Here is a 23,721-nt window from a genome sequence, read left to right on the forward strand (position 1 = left end):
CCTTATTCTAGTCACTGATGCTTCATGGTCCAGCCTCGTGTTTTATGTCAGATCAGATGTAAAAGTACTATATTTTTAACCTGAGGCTGTTTATGGCTAACTTTTGTACTACTGCAGGTTATGCACTTGGCTTGAAATGCTCAAATTTCTGTAAAAACTGGGAGAAGAATGTAGAGGTTCTAACGTTTAACTGGTAGTTTATATATGCTCTTACAAACTGCTGGTTAGTAGATAAACTCTGTGACATCAAATATAAAACTTGGTGGATGGTCTAGTGCAGTGGTTCTCAAACTCTGTCCTCGGGACCCTACACGGGTCAGATTTTGCAGGTCACCCAGAAGATGCACAGGTGTATTCATTACTGACTCATTTTAAAACATCCACAGGTGGAGCTCATTATTTAACTTGTGATTCTATGAGGAGAATTGGAAAAGATGAACGGTTTGGGGTCCTAAAGACTGAGTTTGAGAACCTGTGGTTTAGTGTTATTTTGTTGGATTCCGAGTCAGTGCCATGCAAAGTATGACTGGCACCCTGGACCAAGAGGTACTGCAGCATTTTGCAACACCTAGGTTCATCCTAAAGCAAGTTAAATACCTCCAGGCTATGTCACTTCTCTTCAAGGAGAAGAACAATACTGTAGACTTCAAGCGGCAAGCACAGTCTCCAGACCAAAAGGGGGGTACTCACGGAGCGATATTCTAAGCAATCTGATGCTTAGAATTTGAGCATTATTGCTCCGTGTGTACCCCCTACAGCGATAGCGATGCGCTAGCGCTGCTGCTAGATTGGCCTGCACTGGTTTTGGATGGGTTTGACCTACAAGTGCAATACATTTGTAAGGAACTTTTGCAGCAGTGTAGGGAAGAATTTCCTGAACACTATTTGATTTCCATTATAGAAAAAATCCCACAAGTGTGGCTCTGTCTGCGAAAGGTGGCTATTTTGAATAAAACCATAGATTACAGTTTGTTAAACAAAATTGTGTGTCTTCTATGCTTTAATTTCAAAATACATTAAACTGCATAAATTTCACTAAAATCAGGAAATATGTGGGTGTTCTAAAATGTTTGACTGAAAGTATATGTTGTGTGTGTGAATGTATATTGTATATGTGCATATATTTAACCAAAGAGGGCACTGTAGTACAGAAAGCAACAAATGTATTCACCATGTAATACAGAGAATAGCAGTGTCAAGCCTCAGGGACCTTTCTCAAGAACACGTAACACAGCAATTACAGGAATGTTTAGCAACATTGGGTAATGTGTACATAAACAAAAGGCTATAGTTATTAGCAAAGATCTTACCTTAGAGGGGACTCATAATCACCTAAAATAATCGTCCACCAATTTCGTCCCGTGGGCAGATGTCATTCCTGGGGAATCCAGCAGGTCACAAACTGGGACTCGCCTTGCTGTATATAGTAAACAAATGTTGAAATTAATTGCTCATTGATTATTTTAATTCTAACTGAAGCTTGTCTGAGGTAGATATTAATGAGTGTCGTAAACACCCAATGATGCATTTAAATCTGCTTGGAGACTAAATAGCACGATACAGATATCTACCACCTGTACTATACCACAAAGTTCTCCTACCAAATAACATTGCTGTATTACACCGATATGGGGAAGTGTGATTTGTTTAAGCAAAAAAAAAATTACTTTTCCAAATTATTCATGACACTGAATAAATACTGTGTGTGTGTGTGTGTGTGTGTGTGTGTGTGTGTATATATAATTTAGAATACTGTAACTTTCTATCTCAAAATGTGAAGAGAAGTACTGTGACCACTTATAGGCATTTAGTTATTACAGTATTAGTAGTTGTTGATCCATACTGTGATTCCCGGAAACTGCCTCTCACCCATCAGTGCGTAGATAAAGGTGTCAGTCTGGCTCTCTACACTGAGCTTGGGTCCTCCGTGCTGTTAGACTTGGTTTTGCAGGACACCTGCTGGTCAAAATTCTCCTCTGAATATTGAAATTTCAGTGTATACTATTTGCCGACATCTTTAGGTCTCTTAGTAATCCCTTAGTCACGCTTGTAAATGCTGCAATATGTAAAATTGTATCCTGCAGAGGCTGAAGGATCTGAAGCAGCGAGAGTTTGCCCGCAATATTTCATCTCGTTCCCGGAAAGATGAGCGCAAGCAGGAGAAGGCTCTGCGACGTCTACTTGAGCTGGCGGAGCAGAGGAAGCAGTTGGAAAGGTGAATGAAAATAAGCGGCTGTTATCGACATTAGACGCATCCTGTGTTTTTCCATTTGAAAAGCAGTAGCTTTGGCCGTTTTTTTTTTTTTATTGTTTCCTGAAAAGTTTTTATTAAAACATCACATCACATACATTAGTTATATTGATTTGAAGTAGAACAGTACATATATAATAACAAAGTCCCTTTCACAATAGTCTACAGCAGTACAAATAAATGCAGCTTTCCCCGTGTGCATGTTAGAAACAAACATTAAGAAATCGGCTAAAGCCCATATGGTCCAAACAATTGCCACAAGATTCCCTCTAAGAGGTATAGGAGGAGTCCAGCGTCAGACCGGTCCCAAGAAATCTAATCATTAAGTACTATAGGGGGACCTCCCAACAGCAACCTAGTTTCATAGCACTCCGTGTGTCTGAGGGAGTCTCTAATCCTTCTTTGACTATCTACTGGGAAGGATAGTCACATAGCTTTCTCAGGTATCAAAAATTTTTGAGGTCTTTTTTTTTTTTTTTCCTTTTCTAAAGTTGTATTCAACCAATCCATCTGAAAGAGGTAGTGTAATTTCCCCTTGAAAAGAGTTAGCGAAGCAGGGTGAGGAAGGATCCACATCTGTAAGATAGACTTGCGGGCCGCCGCACTAATGGCCAATAACAACTTCCTACAACCCTTGGCGACCCTCTGGCCTGTGGAGATAATCCCCCAAATTGCCCAGTTTGCGTTAAAAGGCAAATGATTCACTAAATGGTCCATAGTGTAGCGTCAAACCTGCAACCAAATGTTACGGAGCAATGGACATGTCCAAAAGCAGTGAAAGAGATCTGCTTCCAGTTTACGACACCGATGACACTCACCTGTAATAGACATAGCCACCAAATATTGTCTGTGGAGCAAATAATATGCTCTATGAAATATTTTTCTCTTACGTCCTAGAGGATGCTGGGGTCTATTTTAGTACCATGGGGTATAGACTGTTCCGCAGGAGCCTTCGGCACTTTAAGACTTTTCAACAGTGTGAACTGGCCCCTCCCTTTATGTCCCTCCTCCAGACCTCAGTTTAGAAAATGTGCCCAGGAGACTGGATGCACACTAGTGGAGCACTACAGAGCTTTGCTGGAAAAAGACTTTTTTAGGTTTTTATTTTACAGGGAGGCTGCTGTCAACAGCTTCCCTGCTTCGTGGGACTTGGGGGGGGGAGGAGAGTAGGAACCAACTTCTCAATTAGTTAATGGTTCTGCTTCCGCTGATGGGACACCATTAGCTCCTGAAGGGCACTGAACACAGCCCAAGCCTGGCCAGCGTTCACTCCCACAGCACTGCAGCCACCCCCTAACAGAGCCAGAAGGCTGGTGAGTATATTACCGGAGTCCTGCAGAGAGGGGATCCTCCGGTCATCGTTGGCGGCATACAGGTACGCGCGCAGCGCGCGCCATGTCTCTCAGCACAGGGGTGCAGAGCGCGGGGGGTTGGGGGGGGGGGTGCCCTCTGAGGGCATGTTTTAAAACCATACTCTCACTGGCAAAAAGGGTACATATATGTACAGCCGCTGATGTGCCATCCCCAGCCAATAAAGATATTACATTGCTGAGGCTGAAGGGCGGGGCTTCTCCTCAGACTTGCCAGAACACTCACTGGGTTCCATTTTCTCCTGCAGAAACTCCAGTGTGAAGCTCCTGAATGCTGTTTCTCCTCATGACAACGCTGATACAAGTACAGGGTGTTATAGAAGGGGCAGAGAGTGTTTATTATAATTAGGTCTGTGGGTCTATTATTGGTATATGCGCTGTAAGTGGGTAATATTTCCACAATTCACAATAAGGTGCAGTGTGTGGACTGGCAGATCCCTCTGTGTCTCTCTGACAGACTTTAGTGTGGGTCTGTCCCCAATAGCTCCCCTGTGTGATAGGGGGTGTGTGTGTGTGTGTGTGTGTGTGTGTGTGTGTGTGTGTGTGTGTGTGTGTGTGTGTGTGTGTGTGTACACACACACACAAGTATGTAACATGTCAGACATTGGGGAGGGTTCTTCCCAGGAAGAACCCATTTTAGATGCACAAGAGGGTAATGTGGTGGCCCTTCCCTCTCGGAAGGAGTCGGAGTGGGTGAGAATGTTGCAAAAGAATATGTCAATGATTGCAAAGAAATTCTCTGAGTCTGAACAACAGACTAAATATTGGAGGCAGTCTGTGGAGGATGCATTGTTTATTGACCCCTCCATATCATCCACTCGGTTCCCATCCAGTTCCCAGAAAAGGTCTCTGGCCCAGATAATGCAAGGGGACACAGATACAGATTCCGACTCTGACGTCCACACTGGGGATTTGAGAGGGGTAGACCCCAAATTAGCCAAAAGCATAAAATGTATGATAGTTGCTATAAAGGAAGTGTTGGAGTTTCCTGAAACAACACTGGTCCCAGAGGAAAAGGATTATTTTAAATTAAATAGAAAGCAGGTTGTGACTTTTCCTCCTTCAAAGGATTTGAATGCGTTCTTTGAAGAATCCTGGGCTAACCCTGAGAAGAAATTTACCCTTCCAAGAAGGATACGTGTAGCGTACCCTTTCCCTGAGGAAGACAGGAACAAATGGGAGACACCCCCAATGATAGACACCTCAGTTTCTCGGCTGTCTAAGAAAATAGTTTTGCCTGACCCTGGTTCAGCCCCTTTAAAAGATCCAGCTGACCGTAAACTAAAAAAAAAACTAAAATCCATATATACGGCTAACGGAACGGTGCTCAGGCCCACCATTGCTTGTGCGTGGGTAGGTAACACTGGAAAAATGGTCTGACAACTTGCTTGTTAACATAGACACAGTTGACAGGGATGAAATAGTCCTAACTCTCGGCCATATCAAAGATGCTGCAGGTTACTTAGTTGACGTTATGAAGGATATTGGGTTGCTGAGTTCAAGATCCTCCGCTATGGCGATTTCAGCCCGCAGGGCGCTGTGGATCCGCCAATGGAATGCTGAAGCGGAATCAAAAAAGATTGAGGCGCTTCCTTACAATGGAGAAGCCCTCTTTATAGACAAGCTGGATGCCATGATTTCAACAACTACATCAGGCAAGTCAGCATTTTTGCCTTCCGCAGCTGCTCCACCTAGGAAAGGATTTAATTCTCATACGATGCAATCCTTTCGGCCCAACAAGTCCAAAAAGGCAAAGGGTACCCCCTTCTTCGCAGGAAGAGGTCGAGGAAGAGGTAAAAAATCTACAACACCATCAGGCTCGCAGGAGCAGAAGTCAACAGCTACTTCTGCTAAAACCTCAGCATGACGCTGGGGCTCCCCTGTGGGAGTACGATCGGGTGGGGGCACGTCTACTGTCTTTCAGCCAGGTCTGGGTTCACTCAGATCTGGATCCTTGGGTATTGCAGATTAGTATCCCAAGGGTACAAATTGGAATTTCAGGTCCTTCCCCCATGCCGATTTTTCAAATCAGCCTTACCAACTTCTGTTCAGGACAGAGCAAAAGTGCTGAATGCAATACAGAAATTATGTCAAGACAACGTAATTTCTCTAACGTCCTAGTGGATGCTGGGGACTCCGTAAGGACCATGGGGAATAGACGGGCTCCGCAGGAGACATGGGCACTTTAAGAAAGAATTTAGGTTCTGGTGTGCTCTGGCTCCTCCCTCTATGTCCCTCCTCCAGTTTGAATCTGTGCCCGGACGAGCTGGGTGCTGTTCAGTGAGCTCTCCTGAGCTTGCTGTAAGAAAGTATTTTGTTAGGTTTTTTTTATTTTCAGGGAGCTCTGCTGGCAACAGACTCCCTGCATCGTGGGACTGAGGGGAGAGAAGCAGCCCTACTCTCTGCAGATAGGTCCTGCTTCTTAGGCTACTGGACACCAATAGCTCCAGAGGGATCGTACACAGGATCTCACCCTCGTCGTCCGATCCCAGAGCCGCGCCGCCGTCCCCCTCGCAGAGCCGGAAGACAGAAGCTGGGTGAAAGAAGCAAGAAGACTTCGAAATCGGCGGCAGAAGACTCCAGTCTTCACTGAGGTAGCGCACAGCACTGCAGCTGTGCGCCATTGCTCCCACACACACCCACATACTCCGGTCACTGTAAGGGTGCAGGGCGCAGGAGGGGGGCGCCCTGGGCAGCAATTTAGGACCTCTTTGGCAAAAGTTTGCATATATACAGTTGGGCACTGTATATATGTATGAGCCCCCGCCAAAAATTGTATATTAAAGCGGGACAGAAGCCCGCCGCTGAGGGGGCGGGGCTTCTTCCTCAGCACTCACCAGCGCCATTTTTTCTCCACAGCTCCGCTGAGAAGAAGCTCCCCAGGCTCTCCCCTGCAGATACACGGGTAAAAAGAGAGGGGGGGGCACATAATTTGGCGCAAAAATCAATATAACCGGCTACTGGGTTAACATTAAGTTACTGTGTTATTCCTGGGTTATATAGCGCTGGGGTGTGTGCTGGCATACTCTCTCTCGGTCTCTCCAAAGGGCCTTGTGGGGGAACTGTCTTCAAAAAGAGCATTCCCTGTGTGTGTGGTGTGTCGGTACGCTTGTGTCGACATGTTTGACGAGGAAGGCTAAGTGGAAACAGAGCGGGAGCAAATGAATGTGGTGTCTCCGCCGACGGCGCCGACACCTGATTGGATGGATATGTGGAAGGTTTTAAATGATAATGTTAATTCCTTGCATAAAAGGTTGGATAAAGCTGAAACCTTAGGACAGTCAGGGTCTCAGCCCGTGCCTGATCCTATGTCGCAGAGGCCTTCAGGGTCTCAGAAGCGCCCACTATCCCAAATTGTTGACACAGATACCGACATGGATTCTGACTCCAGTATCGATTACGATGATGCAAAGTTACAGCCTAAATTGGCTAAATCCATCCGTTACATGATTATAGCAATTAAGGATGTGTTGCACATCACAGAGGAAACCCCAGACAAGAGGGTTCATATGTATGGGGAAAAAAGGCAGGTGGTGACCTTCCCCCCCCCTTCACACGAGCTAAATGAGTTATGTGAAAAGGCTTGGGACTCTCCAGATAGAAAACTGCAGATTTCCAAACGGATGCTTATGGCGTATCCTTTCCCGCCAACGGACAGGTTACACTGGGAATCCTCCCCTAGGGTGGACAAAGCTTTAACACGCTTATCCAAGAGGGTAGCCCTGCCGTCACAGGATACGGCCACCCTAAAAGATGCTGCGGATAGAAAGCAAGAGGGTACCCTGAAGTCCATTTATACACATTTGGGTACCTTACTAAGGCCGGCAATTGCGTCGGCCTGGGTATGTAGTGCTGTAGCAGCATGGACGGATACCTTATCTGAGGAACTTGATACCTTGGACAAGGATACTATACTAATGACCCTGGGGCATATAAAAGACGCTGTCCTATATATGAGAGATGCTCAAAGAGACATTAGCCTACTGGGCTCTAGAATAAATGCTATGTCGATTTCTGCCAGAAGGGTCCTGTGGACTCGGCAATGGACAGGTGATGCCGACTCAAAAAGGCACATGGAGGTTTTACCTTACAAGGGTGAGGAATTGTTTGAGGAGGGTCTCTCGGACCTGGTCTCCACAGCTACTGCTGGAAAGTCAAATTTTTTGCCATATGTTTCCTCACAACCTAAGAAAGCACCGTATTACCAAATGCAGTCCTTTCGATCACAAAAAGGCAAGAAAGTCCGAGGTGCGTCCTTTCTTGCCAGAGGCAGGGGCAGAGGAAGGAAGCTGCACAGCGCAGCTAGTTCCCAGGAACAGAAGTCCTCCCCGGCTTCCACTAAATCCACTGCATGACGCTGGGGCTCCACAGGCGGAGCCAGGCCCGGTGGGGGCGCGTCTCCGAAATTTCAGCCACAAGTGGGTTCACTCCCAGTTGGATCCCTGGGCAATAGAGATTGTGTCTCAGGGATACAAGCTGGAATTCGAAGAGATGTCCCCTCACCGATACCTCAAATCGGCCCTGCCAGCTTCCCCCTTAGAGAGGGAAATAGTGTTAACTGCAATTCACAAATTGTATCTTCAACAGGTGGTGTTCAAGGTTCCCCTCCTTCAGCAAGGAAAGGGTTATTATTCGACCATGTTTGTGGTACCGAAACCGGACGGTTCGGTCAGACCCATATTGAATTTTAAATCCCTGAACATATACCTGAAAAGGTTCAAGTTCAAGATGGAATCGCTCAGAACGGTTATAGCAAGCCTGGAAGGGGGGGGGTTTTATGGTGTCTCGGGACATAAAGGATGCATATCTTCATGTCCCCATTTATCCACCTCATCAGGCGTACCTCAGATTTGTGGTACAGGATTGTCGTTACCAATTTCAGACGTTGCCGTTTGGCCTGTCCACGGCACCGAGAATATTTACCAAGGTAATGGCGGAGATGATGGTACTCCTGCGGAAGCAAGGGGTCACAATTATCACATACTTGGACGATCTCCTCATAAAGGCGAGGTCAAGAGAGCAGTTGCTGATCAGCGTAGCACGCTCTCTGGAAGTGTTACGACAACACGGCTGGATTCTAAATATTCCAAAGTCGCAGCTGATTCCTACGACTCGTCTGCCTTTCCTGGGCATGATTCTGGACACAGACCAGAAGAGGGTTTATCTCCCGATGGAGAAGGCTCAGGAACTCATGACACTGGTCAGGAACCTATTAAAACTAAAACAGGTGTCGGTGCATCACTGCACGCGAGTCCTAGGAAAGATGGTGGCATCATTGTAGGCCATTCCCTTCGGCAGGTTCCATGCGAGGACCTTTCAATGGGATCTACTGGACAAATGGTCCGGATCACATCTTCAGATGCATCGGTTAATCACCCTATCCCCCAGGGCCAGGGTGTCTCTCCTGTGGTGGATGCAGAGTGCACACCTCCTCGAGGGCTGCAGATTCGGCATTCAGGACTGGGTCCTGGTGACCACGGATGCAAGCCTCCGAGGGGGGGGGGGGGGCAGTCACACAGGGAAGAAATTTCCAAGGTCTGTGGTCAAGTCAGGAGACTTGCCTCCACATCAACATCCTGGAACTAAGGGCCATATACAACGCCCTGCGCCAAGCGGAGTCCCTACTTCGTGACCAAGCGGTTCTGATTCAGTCAGACAACATCACCGCAGTGGCTCATGTAAACCGCCAAGGCGGCACAAGGAGCAGGGTGGCCATGGTAGAAGCCACCAGAATTCTTCGCTGGGCGGAGAATCATGTAAGCGCACTGTCAGCAGTGTTCATTCCGGGAGTGGACAACTGGGAAGCAGACTTCCTCAGCAGGGACGACCTCCACCCGGGAGAATGGGGACTTCATCAAGAAGTCTTCACGCAGATTACAAGTCGGTGGGAACTGCCACAGGTGGACATGATGGCATCCCGCCTCAACAAAAAGCTACAGAAGTATTGCGCCAGGTCAAGAGACTCTCAGGCGATAGCTGTGGACGCACTGGTGACGCTGTGGGTGTTCCAGTCGGTCTATGTATTTCCTCCTCTTCCTCTCATACCCAAGGTGCTGAGAATCATAAGAAAAAGAGGAGTGAGAACAATACTCATTGTTCCAGATTGGCCAAGAAGGACGTGGTATCCAGATCTGCAAGAAATGCTCACAGAGGACCCGTGGCCTCTGCCTCTAAGACAGGACTTGTTGCAACAGGGGCCCTGTCTGTTCCAAGACTTACCGCGGCTGCGTTTGACGGCATGGCGGTTGAACGCCGGATCCTAGCAGAAAAAGGCATTCCGGATGAGGTCCGGACGCTAATAAAGGCTAGGAAGGACGTGACGGCTCAACATTATCACCGTATATGGCAAAAATATGTTGCGTGGTGTGAGGCCAGGAATGCCCCTACGGAGGAATTCCAGCTGGGCCGTTTCCTTCACTTCCTACAGTCGGGAGTGACTTTGGGCCTGAAATTGGGTTCCATTAAGGTCCAGATTTCGGCCCTATCCATTTTCTTTCAAAAAGAACTGGCTTCTCTGCCTGAAGTCCAGACGTTTGTAAAGGGAGTGCTGCATATTCAGCCCCCTTTTGTGCCTCCAGTGGCACCTTGGGATCTTAACGTGGTGTTGAGTTTCCTGAAATCACACTGGTTTGAACCACTCAAGTCGGTGGAATTGAAATATCTCACGTGGAAGGTGGTCATGCTACTAGCCTTGGCTTCGGCTAGGCGTGTCAGAATTGGCGGCTTTGTCACATAAAAGCCCTAATCTGGTTTTCCATGCGGATAGAGCAGCATTGCGGACCCGCCCACAATTTCTGCCGAAAGTGGTTTCATCCTTTCTTATGAACCAACCTATTGTGGTGCCTGCGGCTACTCCTGACTTGGAGGATTCAGAGTTACTGGATGTGGTCAGGGCTTTGAAGGTTTATGTAGCCAGAACGGCTAGGGTCAGGAAAACAGAATCTTTGTTTATCTTGTATGCTTCCAACAAGCTTGGGGCGCCTGCTTCAAAGCAGACTATTGCTCGCTGGATCTGTAACATGATTCAGCAGGCTCATTCCACGGCTGGATTGCCGCTGCCTAAATCAGTTAAGGCCCATTCCACAAGGAAGGTGGGTTCTTCTTGGGCGGCTGCCCGAGGGGTCTCGGCATTACAACTTTGTCGAGCGGCTACTTGGTCAGATTCAAACACCTTTGCAAGGTTCTATAAGTTCGATACCCTGGCTGAGGAGGACCTTGTGTTTGCTCAATCGGTGCTGCAGAGTCATCCGCATTCTCCCGCCTGTTTGGGAGCTTTGGTATAATCCCCATGGTCCTTACGGAGTCCCCAGCATCCACTAGGACGTTAGAGAAAATAAGATTTTACTTACCGGTAAATCTATTTCTCGTAGTCCGTAGTGGATGCTGGGCGCCCGTCCCAAGTGCGGACTTCTTCTGCAATGCTTGTATATAGTTATTGCTTAAATACGGGTTATGTTATAGTTGCATCAGGGTAAAAGATCTGATGCTCTGTTGTTGTTCATACTGTTAACTGGGTAAGTTTATCACAAGTTATACGGTGTGATTGGTGTGGCTGGTATGAGTCTTGCCCTGGATTTCCAAAATCCTTTCCTTGTACTGTCCGCTCTTCCGGGCACAGTTTCTCTAACTGAGGTCTGGAGGAGGGACATAGAGGGAGGAGCCAGAGCACACCAGAACCTAAATTCTTTCTTAAAGTGCCCATGTCTCCTGCGGAGCCCGTCTATTCCCCATGGTCCTTACGGAGTCCCCAGCATCCACTACGGACTACGAGAAATAGATTTACCGGTAAGTAAAATCTTATTTTCCTTAGTTCCTGTGTCACAACAGGAAAAAGGGTTTTATTCAAGCCTGTCTGACCGAGCCATCCGGTTTCGGCACTACAGACTGATGTTAAACCTAAAGACTCTGAACCTTTATTTGAAAAGGTTCAAATTCAAGATGGAATCCCTGAGAGCGGTGATCTCCAGCTTGGAGGAAAAGGAATTTCTGGTATCGATGGACATCAAAGATGCTTATTTACATGTTCCCATCTACCCGCCGCATCAGGCATACCTGAGGTTTGCGTTGCAGGACTGCCACTACCAGTTCCAAACATTGCCTTTCGGCTCTCCACGGCTCCGAGAATATTCACCAAGGTGATGGCGGAGATGATGGTTCTTCTTTGCAAGAAAGCTGTCAGTCATCCCATACTTGGACGATCTCCTCATAAAAGCGAGATCCAGGGAGAAACTATTGCAGAACATTGCACTTTCCCTGACGGTGCTTCAACAGCATGGTTGGATCATAAACCTTCCAAAATCACAATTGGAACCCACAATGAGGTTATCATTTCTGGGAATGATTTTGGACACGGAAGCACAGAAAGTATTCCAGCCGGTGGAAAAGGCTCTGGAGATCCAGAGGATGGTCAAATAAGTTTTAAAACCAGCACGCATATCGATTCATCAGTGCATCCGCCTGCTGGGGAAGATGGTAGCGGCCTACGAGGCTCTACAATTTGGCCAATTCCACGCCAGGGTGTTCCAGTGGGACCTACTGGACAAGTGGTCCGGATCGCACCTACACATGCACCGGAGGATAATCCGGTCAACAAAAGCCAATATTTCACTCTTATGGTGGCTTCAAAGTTCTCACCTCCTGGAGGGACGCAGGTTCGGGATTCAGACTTGGATCCTGGTGACCACAGATGCAAGCCTCCGAGGTTGGGGAGCAGTCACGCAAGGGGAAAGCTTCCAAGGACGATGGTCAAGTCAAGAAGTACTCCTTCACATAAACATTCTGGAATTGAGAGCTGTGTACAACAGCCTTCATAAAGCGGCACACCTTCTTCAAGGTCGTCCCATACAGATCCAGTCAGACAATGTAACGGAAGTAGCTTACATAAACCGCCAGGGTGGAACAAAAGGCAGAGCGGCAATGGCAGAGGTGACAAAGATACTCATCTGGGCAAGACATGCAAAAGCTCTGTCGGCAATTTTCATTGCGAGAGTGGACAACTGGGAAGCAGACTTCCTCAGCAGACACGATCTCCATCCAGGAGAATGGGGCCTCCACCCAGAAGTCTTTTCAGAGGTAGCAGATCGTTGGGGCGTTCCTCAAGTAGATATGATGGCATCACGTCTCAACAAGAAGCTTCAGAAATATTGTTCCAGGTCGAGAGACCCACAAGCAATAGCAATGGATGCACTGGTGACCCAGTGGGTGTTTCAGTCGGTATATCTGTTCCCTCCACTTCCACCAATACCAAAAGTTCTCAAGCTCATCAGAAGAACAAGGGTTCGAGCAATTCTCATTGCTCCAGACTGGCCAAGGAGGGCTTGGTATCCAGATCTTCAGGAGTTATTACTGCAAGATCCCCAGCCTCTTCCTCTTCGCGAGGACCTGCTTCAGCAGGGGCCGTTTGTTTATCAAGACTTACCGCGGCTGCGTTTGACGGCATGGCTGTTGAGTGCCAGATCCTAGCCCGTAAGGGTATTCCCAATGAAGTAATTCCCACACTTATTCTGGCCAGGAAAGGGGTAACGTCCAAACATTACCATCGTATTTGGAGAAAATATGTATCTTAGTGTGAATCCAAGAAGTCTCCTGCGGTGGAGTTTAAATTAGGACGTCTTCTCCTATTTCTACAGGCGGGTGTGGATGCTGGCTTGAGATTAGGGTCTATCAAGGTCCAAATTTCGCCCTTGTCCATTTTTTTCAGAAACAGTTGGCTTCCCTTCCTGAGGTCCAGACGTTTGTGAAGGGCGTTCTGCGCATCCAACCTCCCTTTGTGCCTCCTGCGGCGCCATGGGATTTTAATGTGGTGTTGCAGTTCCTTAAATCGGACTGGTTTGAGCCTCTACAAGAGGTAGAGTTAAAGTTTCTCACTTGGAAAGTGGTCATGCTGTTGGCCTTGGCCTCAGGCAGACGAGTGTCTGAATTAGGGGCTCTGTCACACAAGAGTCCTTATTTGATTTTTCATGAAGATAGCGCTGAACTGCGGACTCGTCGGCATTTTCTTCCAAAGGTTGTGTCTTATTTCCATATCAACCAACCTGTGGTGGTGCCAGTGGCTTCTGACACCTCAGCCGTTTCAAAGTCCTTGGATGTCGTCAGAGCGTTGAGGACTTATGTTGCAAGAACGGCTCGGATAAGGAAAACAGAATCTTTGTTTGTCCTCTATGACCCCAACAAGATTGGGGGTCCTGCTTCTAAGCAGACTATTGCGCGCTGGATCAGAGGTATCATTCAGCACGCTTATTCCATGGAGGATTGCCGTTACAGAGTTCGGTAAAGGCCCACTCTACAAGGAAAGTGGGTTCTTCCTGGGCGGCTGCCCGGGGTGTCTCAGCGTTGCAAATTTGCTGAGTAGCTACTTGGTCAGGGGCAAACTCGTTTACTAAGTTTTACAGGTTTGACACCTTGGCTGCTTACGACCTTCAGTTCGGTCAGTCAGTTCTGCAGGAACATTAGCACTTTCCCGCCCGTACTGGGATCTTTGGTAAATCCCCATGGTACTAAAATGGACCCCAGCATCCTCTAGGACGTAAGAGAAAATAGGATTTTACCTACCAGTAAATCAGTTTCTTGTAGTCCGTAGAGGATGCTGGGCGCCCACCCAGTGCTCATTTTTCCTGCAAATTACGTTTTGTCTTTTTACACAGGTTCTCATGTGTTAAGATGTTTTACAGCTGTTGCTGTTGCGTTATGCATGCACGTTAGCATGGGTTATGTTAAAGGCCATGTTAGGGAGACATGTTTTTGGTATGGTGTGAGCTGGTGTGAACTCGCCACTAGTTTAATGTAAATTCTTCTCTCGAAGTTGTCCGTCTCCTCGGGCACAGTTCCTATACTGAGGTCTGAAGGAGGGGCATAGAGGGAGGAGCCAGTTCACACTGTTGAAAATTCTTAAAGTGCCGAAGGCTCCTGCGGAACAGTCTATACCCCATGGTACTAAAATGGACCCCAGCATCCTCTACGGCAGGGGTGTCAAACTCATGGCCCTCCAGCTGTTGTGGAACTACACATCCCAGCATGCCTTGCCATCTATTTTGTATTAGGGATGGCTGCAACTGTGGCAAGGCATGCTGGAATGTGTAGTTCCACAACAGCTGGAGGGCCATGAGTTTGACACCCCTGCTCTACGGACTACGAGATAAGGATTTACCGGTAGGTAATTAAAATCCTATTTTAACAACATTTCTTGTTACTGTGCAGAGAAGAGTAGGCAACATGATTTTATTACATTTTTAAGCAAAGATTCAAAGGTGAGTGTCTGAAATTCTGGCCATCACTACTTCATGCCTTCCTGAACGAGTGAGTGGTTTATAGACACTTGTAACTTGCCGGTAGTATCTATATATGGTTTTTATTTATTTTTTATTTCATTTTTTGTTATATTTATTGAGAGAATTCTGTGCACTTCCTTGCCTAGCCTTAAACATTCATTTTCAAATGATCACTAAACTTGAAATGCATGTTGACCTGAATATTAAGTGTCATCTGCAAGATATAATTGGTCGCCATACAATGTCCACAATATAAAATGGCTAAAGTTGTATGTAATCCCATTAGCTGTCGGAGTCACATCTTTTACCTGCCAGAAAGAAGTATGATGTGCATTGAATACATTGTCTCAGAACTGCGTTTTCAATTATATCTGAGAACTTTCAAGAGTTCTCTTTCTCATGAAACAATATGACTCTAGGGGAGCACCACCGGACACAACATTACTCTAGCATCGTCCTTGAAAGATTTAGCATAATTTAGGATGCACATATACTTTCTAAAAATGTCTGGTTAGATATTTCCTTCCACACCATCTTAGTGTGGACATACCTGTGCATAGACCACCTCTCCTTAGATACAACTTTCATAGCCTGAGAACTTTTATAACCATCTGAATATGATGTTGATTTCCACAGGCAAATGCTCAACAACTTTTCAGTTTTCAAAGTTTGCTGAATATTAGGTGGCCACATCAGACTCTTAATAATGAATAGGCCCATTACTAATAACATGTGAAAGTAATGTTTCAACATATTTAACGGGCCCAAATCTTATGCTTGTGCCACTTGGTTATCTTATTTGTACAATATTTATATACAGGTTGAGTATCCCTTATCCAAAATTCAGAATCACTCATTTTTGGTTGCTCATCTGAGATAATGACACAATTTTATGTGTGTGTGTGTGTGTGTAATGTATGTATATATCTCTCTCTCTCTCTCTCTCTCTCTCTCTCTCTCTCTCTCTCTCTCTCTCTCTCTCTATATATATATATATATATATATATATATATATATATATATATAATATAATGTCCAGAATATCCGCACCCATGTAATTAATAAACAACTGTATGGTGCTCCATCAAGATCCAAGTGGATCAATCAATATAAAAACATGTAGATAGGCACTCAAAATCCAAAAATCGATTTTTAGTTGAAAGAAAAAATCTTTTTTTATTACTCACAGACCATAGAAAAAAGTGCAGACGTGTATATTTAGTCGACGTTTCGGTCCCTGTAGGACCATCATCAGGACCAGCAACAGTGCATCCTAACACCAAGGCAGCAAGAGAGCAGACTAAAGCACCATCACCACCAACACAAATATTTATACCAACAATCATCACCCAGAATTCCCTGTCACAAAGGCACTGCATCATGGGGCATTTAGTACCAACTGTCATCAAATATACATTATTAGCCCACTAGACGATAACATAACATCAATACTAGTGGCAGCGCAGCCTCACTGAATCCACAATGTATTCAGAAGGTGTGACAAACAAACCAGAAAGGTTAGAAAATACAAATTACAAAAGTCCGGAAATAGCCGAACCCGGAAGTGCTCAAGCGTTATGCCGCTGTCCTGGAACGCTCCCACTAAAAAAATATAATAACAAAAACAAATAGACAAATGAAAAGAGCCAAAAAAGCTGGTCGCTTCTGGGATGGGAACTATAACAAAAATAATAATTATCTCAAAAAGATGTTGTAAGGGTTATTTTCATTTAACCCACGAGGGGAAATTGTATCCAGTACATAAATCCATCTCTCCTCTCGCTTCCTCAATTCATGCAATCGATCACCTCCTGTAACATTAGCTGGTATGTGGTCAGTTAACATACACTTATAGAGTGACCAGCTAGTGCAAAATGTTTGGCCACAGGTTTATCAGAGACACCTGTCTCAATAGCGGCTCTGATGGTAGACCTATGGTTGGCCATCCGATCTCTAAAGTTCCATTTAGTTATGCCAACATAGGTTAAGCCACAGGGGCAGAGTAATATGTATATAACGTGGTCCATCTGACAATGCAACCAAAATTTGATGTGTATCTTCTTGCCACTGTGCGGGTGGGAAAACGAAGAACCAGTCATCATTGACTTGCAGGTGGTACAGTCCGCACATTTGAAGCAGCCCAATCTCTTACTATGTAGCCATGTGTTTTGTGCCTTGCAAGGCTGTAGAAGAGGGCACATCAACAGATCTTTCAAGTTCGGACCCCTCTGATAAGCACATAAGGGGGGTGTCTGTTTAATGCTTGGTAACGACATGTCACTGGAAACAATAGGCCAATGATGAATAATAGCTCTCTTTACCTGGTGGGAAGCACTATCAAAGGTACTCGTGAAGATCACTCGTTGTGGGTCAATGGAGCCACCCTGCTGATTGTTGGTCTGCAGAAATCTGGTATGGGCCTTTCTGCTGCGGGGTACACTGGGCTCCACAAGGAATTACATCAGGGTGTACAGTAGGATCTTGATCCGAGGCACCAACAGGCTCAAAGCTTTTGACTGTTCCCAAGATGCACAGCGCCGCCTCCTCTATAACCCCGCCTCCATGCCAGGGAGCTCAGTTTGTAAGTTGGTGCCTTGCAGTATGCAGGCACTTTACAGGTGGCTGCCAAAGTAATTATACATAGACTGAACAGTGGATTCTGTTTGAAGACTTCAAGGGCTGCTGCTGGTAAAGTCTTAGAGACTTTTCAGCGTGCAGCTCCATCACCCCCAGCGGCGCTGTATACTCTCGCGTTGGATTTGCCGGGTCACTGCAGCAGAGACGGAGGCTTCTTCTTAACTGTGAGTCACACACACGCCGCTGTCTCCGGGATTGCAGGCCGCAGACCAAGGGGGAGGTAAGGGGCTCCTGTGCCGCACTTTACCGCGATCCAGCGCGGCCGTAGGACGGATTACTGGGCAGCTTGCTCCACTAGCCACCAGGGTATTATTCAGGGCACAGGTCAGGGGAATTTAGTATAATTCCCCCGTTTTATATTCTGCCCGCACACCTGGTGGGGTTGCCAGCAGGGGGAGCAGGTCGGACCTGAGGCCCCTCCCCCCAGCCCCAGGTCGCCATTTCTACAATGTTCCCGCCCTGGAGCTGCCTCCTTTTCCTTCACTCCTGGTCAGCGGCCATTTCAGCTTGAGCCTTGCAATTCCTGGGATTGCTGGGGCAAATCCTCCTCTGAGGAACCGCCTGACTGCCAGTGCTGTGCTTCCTACAGGACACTTGAGTATTCTACCTGTCACTGGGACTGTTAGTTAAGAAAGAGTGCATACCTTCAGGGTTGTATGGTACAAACACCCTGGGATATACATCCAGTGCTTACTGTGTTTGTTATATCTATTATCGCATATAGCCATACTGAGTATTACTTTGTATTGCTAGTCCAGTGCAGTTTATGGTACATAATATCTGCATGGTAGATTTGTGACTATATATGTGTGTGTGCATGTAGCTGCTGCATGGTTGCCTTATTGCAGGGTATTTCACTCAGCGTGCTATTCCTATATTGCTATACCTGAGGGGGCCAAGTGTTTCAGGTTTTTGCTATTTTCAATGTAGGATTATATCACAAAATATACTGTTGGGGTATTTTTGCTTGTGATTTATAGTCACCATATATTCTATATCTATTAAACCTCCGGTCTGTGCCGTCTGAGTGTTCTTGCTAGGTATAGTGCTGCTACACCTTGTACCGGGTTGCCCATTATTGTACACATAGTTATGTCTGCTACACGTGGCAGCGATGTTGGGGCCTCTCCCACACTGCGTGGTAGCGAGGCCGCTGACGCAATGTAGGATAATTTAGCAGCTGAGAGTACAGGTTCAGGGGGTTCATTACCCCCCAGTGGGTCAGTAGCGCTTGGGGCATCACAGGATCCGCCTTGGGCTACGTTCTCCACATTGCTAAGCACGCTTGTCACTAAATTGAGGCCCCCTGTTGGACCACCTGTGCCACTGCATCAGTTTATGGTCCCTGCTGTTAACCCGCCATGGACGGATCAGCTTTCCACTCAGCTGCAGCATTTGAACCGATCTATAACTAAATCTAAGTCTCGCTCTCGCCCGCCTAAGACTGTTATCTTCTAAACGGGCCATTACCTCCTCCCAATCCATGGCTTTAACAGACACGTCCTCGGAGGAGGAAGGTGCATATACTGACCCCGATGACACTGAAGTTTCAGATGGGGAAAGAAAGTCATCCGTGGATGTCCCGGATTTGATTGAGGCGATTCGGCTCATTCTACAAGTGTCTGATGATTCTGAGCCTGAAACTGTCTCCAGGAAACCGGATAGGTTTAAACGTAAGAAGGTGGTTAAACAGGTTTTACCCTTCTCTAAACACCTGGTTGACATACGTCAGGAATCCTGGGAAAATCCAGGAACACTGAATAAGAGACTGTTGGCTCGCTATCCTCTCTCTACGGAGGTGTGTAAAAATTGGGAAACCAATGTGGCGCGTATGGTTGTTTCCTCTGCTCTGCCAGTAACTACCGTCACCTTTCTGAAGGAACCGACGGATAGACGTTTGGAGGGCTGTTTAAAAGCAATTTATACCCTAACGGGGGCTGTGCATAGGCCAACAATTGCAGCGACTTGGGCTGCTGAAGCTGTTGAGGCGTGGGCTCAGGAACTCGAGGCGGAACTGTCTGCCAGCGCGTCTGAGCATGCTTGACAATATCTCTCATATATTGCCACGGCTTCTCTGTACCTTAAGGTGGCGGCCTCCGATGCCGGGGTGCTCGCGGCCAAGGCTGCTACTGCATCCGTCTTTGCCAGATGTATCCTTTGGTTGAGATCCTGGTCGGTGGATTTGGATTCCAAGTAAACCCTGCAGGTGCTTCCTTTCAAAGGAGACATTCTCTTTGGAGAAGACCTAAATAAGATTGTGGCTGATCTGGCTATGGCTCAAACAGCGTGCCTATCTAGTACGGCTCCTTCCGCACAGAGGGCTAAAAGTACTTTCTCTATCGTCCTAGTGGATGCTGGGGTTCCTGAAAGGACCATGGGGAATAGCGGCTCCGCAGGAGACAGGGCACAAAAGTAAAGCTTTCCGATCAGGTGGTGTGCACTGGCTCCTCCCCCTATGACCCTCCTCCAAGCCAGTTAGATTTTTGTGCCCGGCCGAGAAGGGTGCAATCTAGGTGGCTCTCCTAAAGAGCTGCTTAGAGAAAGTTTAGCTTAGGTTTTTTATTTTACAGTGAGTCCTGCTGGCAACAGGATCACTGCAACGAGGGACTTAGGGGAGAAGAAGTGAACTCACCTGCGTGCAGGATGGATTGGCTTCTTGGCTACTGGACATCAGCTCCAGAGGGACGATCACAGGTACAGCCTGGATGGTCACCGGAGCCTCGCCGCCGGCCCCCTTGCAGATGCTGAAACATGAAGAGGTCCAGAATCGGCGGCAGAAGACTCCTCAGTCTTCTAAAGGTAGCGCACAGCACTGCAGCTGTGCGCCATTTTCCTCTCAGCACACTTCACACGGCAGTCACTGAGGGTGCAGGGCGCTGGGAGGGGAGCGCCCTGGGAGGCAAATGAAAACCTATTTGGCTAAAAAATACCTCACATATAGCCTCCGGGGCTATATGGAGATATTTAACCCCTGCCAGAATACACTAAAGAGCGGGAGACGAGCCCGCCGGAAAAGGGGCGGGGCCTATCTCCTCAGCACACAGCGCCATTTTCCTTACACAGCTCCGCTGGTCAGGACGGCTCCCAGGTCTCTCCCCTGCACTGCACTACAGAAACAGGGTAAAACAAGAGAGGGGGGGCAAAATAGTGGCAAAAATTATATTATAAAAGCAGCTATACAGGGAGCACTTATTATAAGGCTATCCCTGTCATATATAGCGCTTTTGGTGTGTGCTGGCAAACTCTCCCTCTGTCTCCCCAAAGGGCTAGTGGGGTCCTGTCTTCGTTAAGAGCATTCCCTGTGTGTCTGCTGTGTGTCGGTACGTGTGTGTCGACATGTATGAGGACGATATTGGTGTGGAGGCGGAGCAATTGCCAAATATGGGGATGTCACCTCCTAGGGGGTCGACACCAGAATGGATGCCTTTATTTATGGAATTACGGGATAGTGTCAACACGCTAAAGCAGTCGTTTGTCGACATGAGACGGCCGGACAATCAGTTAGTGCCTGTCCAGGCGCCTCAAACACAGTCAGGGGCTGTAAAACGCCCTTTGCCTCAGTCGGTCGACCCAGACACAGGCACTGATTCCAGTGGCGACGGTGACGAATCAACCGTATTTTCCAGTAGGGCCACACGTTATATGATTTTGGCAATGAAGGAGGCGTTACATTTAGCTGATACTACTGGTACCACTAAACAGGGTATTATGTGGGGTGTGAAAAAACTACCTATAGTTTTTCCTGAATCAGAAGAACTAAATGATGTATGTGATGAAGCGTGGGTTGCCCCCGATAAAAAGATGCTAATTTCAAAGAAGTTATTAGCTTTATACCCTTTCCCGTCAGAGGTTAGGGCGCGCTGGGAAACACCTCCTAGGGTGGATAAGGCGCTCACACGCTTATCTAAACAAGTGGCGTTACCCTCTCCTGAGACGGCCGCACTTAAAGATCCAACAGATAGGAGGATGGAAAATATCCAAAAAAGTATATACACACATACAGGTGTTATACTACGACCAGCTATAGCGTCAGCCTGGATGTGCAGTGCTGGAGTAGTTTGGTCAGAGTCCCTGATTGAAAATATTGATACCCTGGATAGGGACAATGTTTTACTGTCTTTAGAGCAAATAAAGGATGCATTTCTTTATATGCGTGATGCACAGAGGGATATCTGCACACTGGCATCACGGGTAAGTGCTATGTCCATTTCGGCCAGAAGAAGTTTATGGACGCGACAGTGGTCAGGCGATGCGGACTCAAGACGGCATATGGAAGTTTTGCCGTATAAAGGGGAGGAGTTATTTGGAGTCGGTCTATCAGATTTGGTGGCCACGGCTACAGCCGGGAAATCCACCTTTTTACCTCAAGCTACTCCCCAACAGAAAAAGACACCGACTTTTCAACCGCAGTCCTTTCGTTCCTTTAAAAACAAGAGAGCAAAGGGATATTCATATCTGCCACGAGGCAGAGGAAGGGGGAAGAGACACCAACAGGCAGCTCCTTCCCAGGAACAGAAGCCCTCCCCCGCTTCTACAAAAGCCTCAGCATGACGCTGGGGCTTCTCAAGCGGACTCGGGGGCGGTGGGCGGTCGTCTCAAGCATTTCAGCGCGCAGTGGGCTCACTCGCAGGTAGATCCCTGGATCCTGCAGATAATATCTCAGGGGTACAGGTTGGAACTAGAGACAGATCCGCCTCGCCGTTTCCTGAAGTCTGCTTTACCAACGTCCCCCTCCGAAAGGGAGACGGTTTTGGAAGCCATTCACAAGCTGTACTCTCAGCAGGTGATAGTCAAGGTACCTCTTCTACAACAGGGAAAGGGGTATTATTCCACTCTATTTGTGGTACCGAAGCCGGACGGCTCGGTAAGACCTATTCTAAATCTGAAGTCCTTGAACCTGTACATAAAGAAGTTCAAGTTCAAAATGGAGTCACTCAGAGCAGTGATAGCGAACCTGGAAGAAGGGGACTTTATGGTGTCCTTGGACATCAAGGATGCGTACCTCCACGTTCCAATTTACCCCTCACACCAGGGGTACCTCCGGTTCGTTGTACAAAACTGTCACTATCAGTTTCAGACGCTGCCGTTCGGATTGTCCACGGCACCTCGGGTCTTTACAAAGGTAATGGCCGAGATGATGATTCTTCTTCGAAGAAAAGGCGTATTAATTATCCCATACTTGGACGATCTCCTAATAAGGGCAAGGTCCAGAGAACAGCTAGAGAGGGGATTAGCACTGTCTCAAGAAGTGCTAAAACAGCACGGCTGGATTCTGAATATTCCAAAATCCCAGTTAATGCCGACAACTCGTCTGCTGTTCCTAGGGATGATTCTGGACACGGTTCAGAAAAAGGTTTTTCTCCCGGAGGAAAAAGCCAAGGAGTTGTCCGAGCTTGTCAGGAACCTCCTAAAACCAGGAAAGGTGTCTGTACATCAATGCACAAGAGTCCTGGGAAAAATGGTGGCTTCTTACGAAGCAATTCCATTCGGCAGATTCCATGCACGAATTTTCCAGAGGGATCTGTTAGACAAATGGTCAGGGTCGCATCTTCTGATGCACCAGCGGATAACCCTGTCTCCAAGGACAAGGGTATCTCTTCTGTGGTGGTTGCAGAGTGCTCATCTATTGGAGGGCCGCAGATTCGGCATACAGGATTGGATGCTGGTGACCACGGACGCCAGCCTGAGAGGCTGGGGAGCAGTCACACAAGGAAGAAACTTCCAGGGAGTGTGGACGAGCCTGGAAACGTCTCTTCACATAAACATTCTGGAACTAAGAGCAATCTACAATGCTCTAAGCCAGGCAGAACCTCTGCTTCAAGGAAAACCGGTGTTGATCCAGTCGGACAACATCACGGCAGTCGCCCATGTGAACAGACAGGGCGGCACAAGAAGCAGGAGTGCAATGGCAGAAGCTGCAAGGATTCTTCGCTGGGCAGAGAATCATGTGATAGCACTGTCAGCAGTGTTCATCCCGGGAGTGGACAACTGGGAAGCAGATTTCCTCAGCAGACACGACCTTCACCCGGGAGAGTGGGGACTTCATCCGGAAGTCTTCCACATGCTGGTAACCCGTTGGGAAAGACCAATGGTGGACATGATGGCGTCTCGCCTCAACAAAAAACTGGACAGGTATTGCGCCAGGTCAAGAGATCCGCAGGCAATAGCTGTGGACGCGCTGGTAACGCCTTGGGTG

At 47.3% G+C, this 23,721-nt stretch overlaps 1 protein-coding gene across 8 annotated transcripts in view; it reads left to right on the top strand.

Annotated features, from left to right (window-relative positions):
• GPATCH8 (G-patch domain containing 8) overlaps positions 1-23,721 on the top strand; it is a 145,081-nt gene that overhangs the window by 104,948 nt on the left and 16,412 nt on the right. For all 8 annotated transcript variants that reach the window (XM_063959957.1, XM_063959954.1, XM_063959959.1 and 5 more), the window contains one exon: positions 2,085-2,215. In XM_063959957.1, coding sequence (XP_063816027.1) covers positions 2,085-2,215 — 131 coding nt within the window. The remainder of the gene's footprint in view (positions 1-2,084; positions 2,216-23,721) is intronic.

The sequence above is a fragment of the Pseudophryne corroboree genome, chromosome 3 (genome assembly GCF_028390025.1).
Source record: "Pseudophryne corroboree isolate aPseCor3 chromosome 3, aPseCor3.hap2, whole genome shotgun sequence".
NCBI lineage: Eukaryota > Metazoa > Chordata > Amphibia > Anura > Myobatrachidae > Pseudophryne > Pseudophryne corroboree.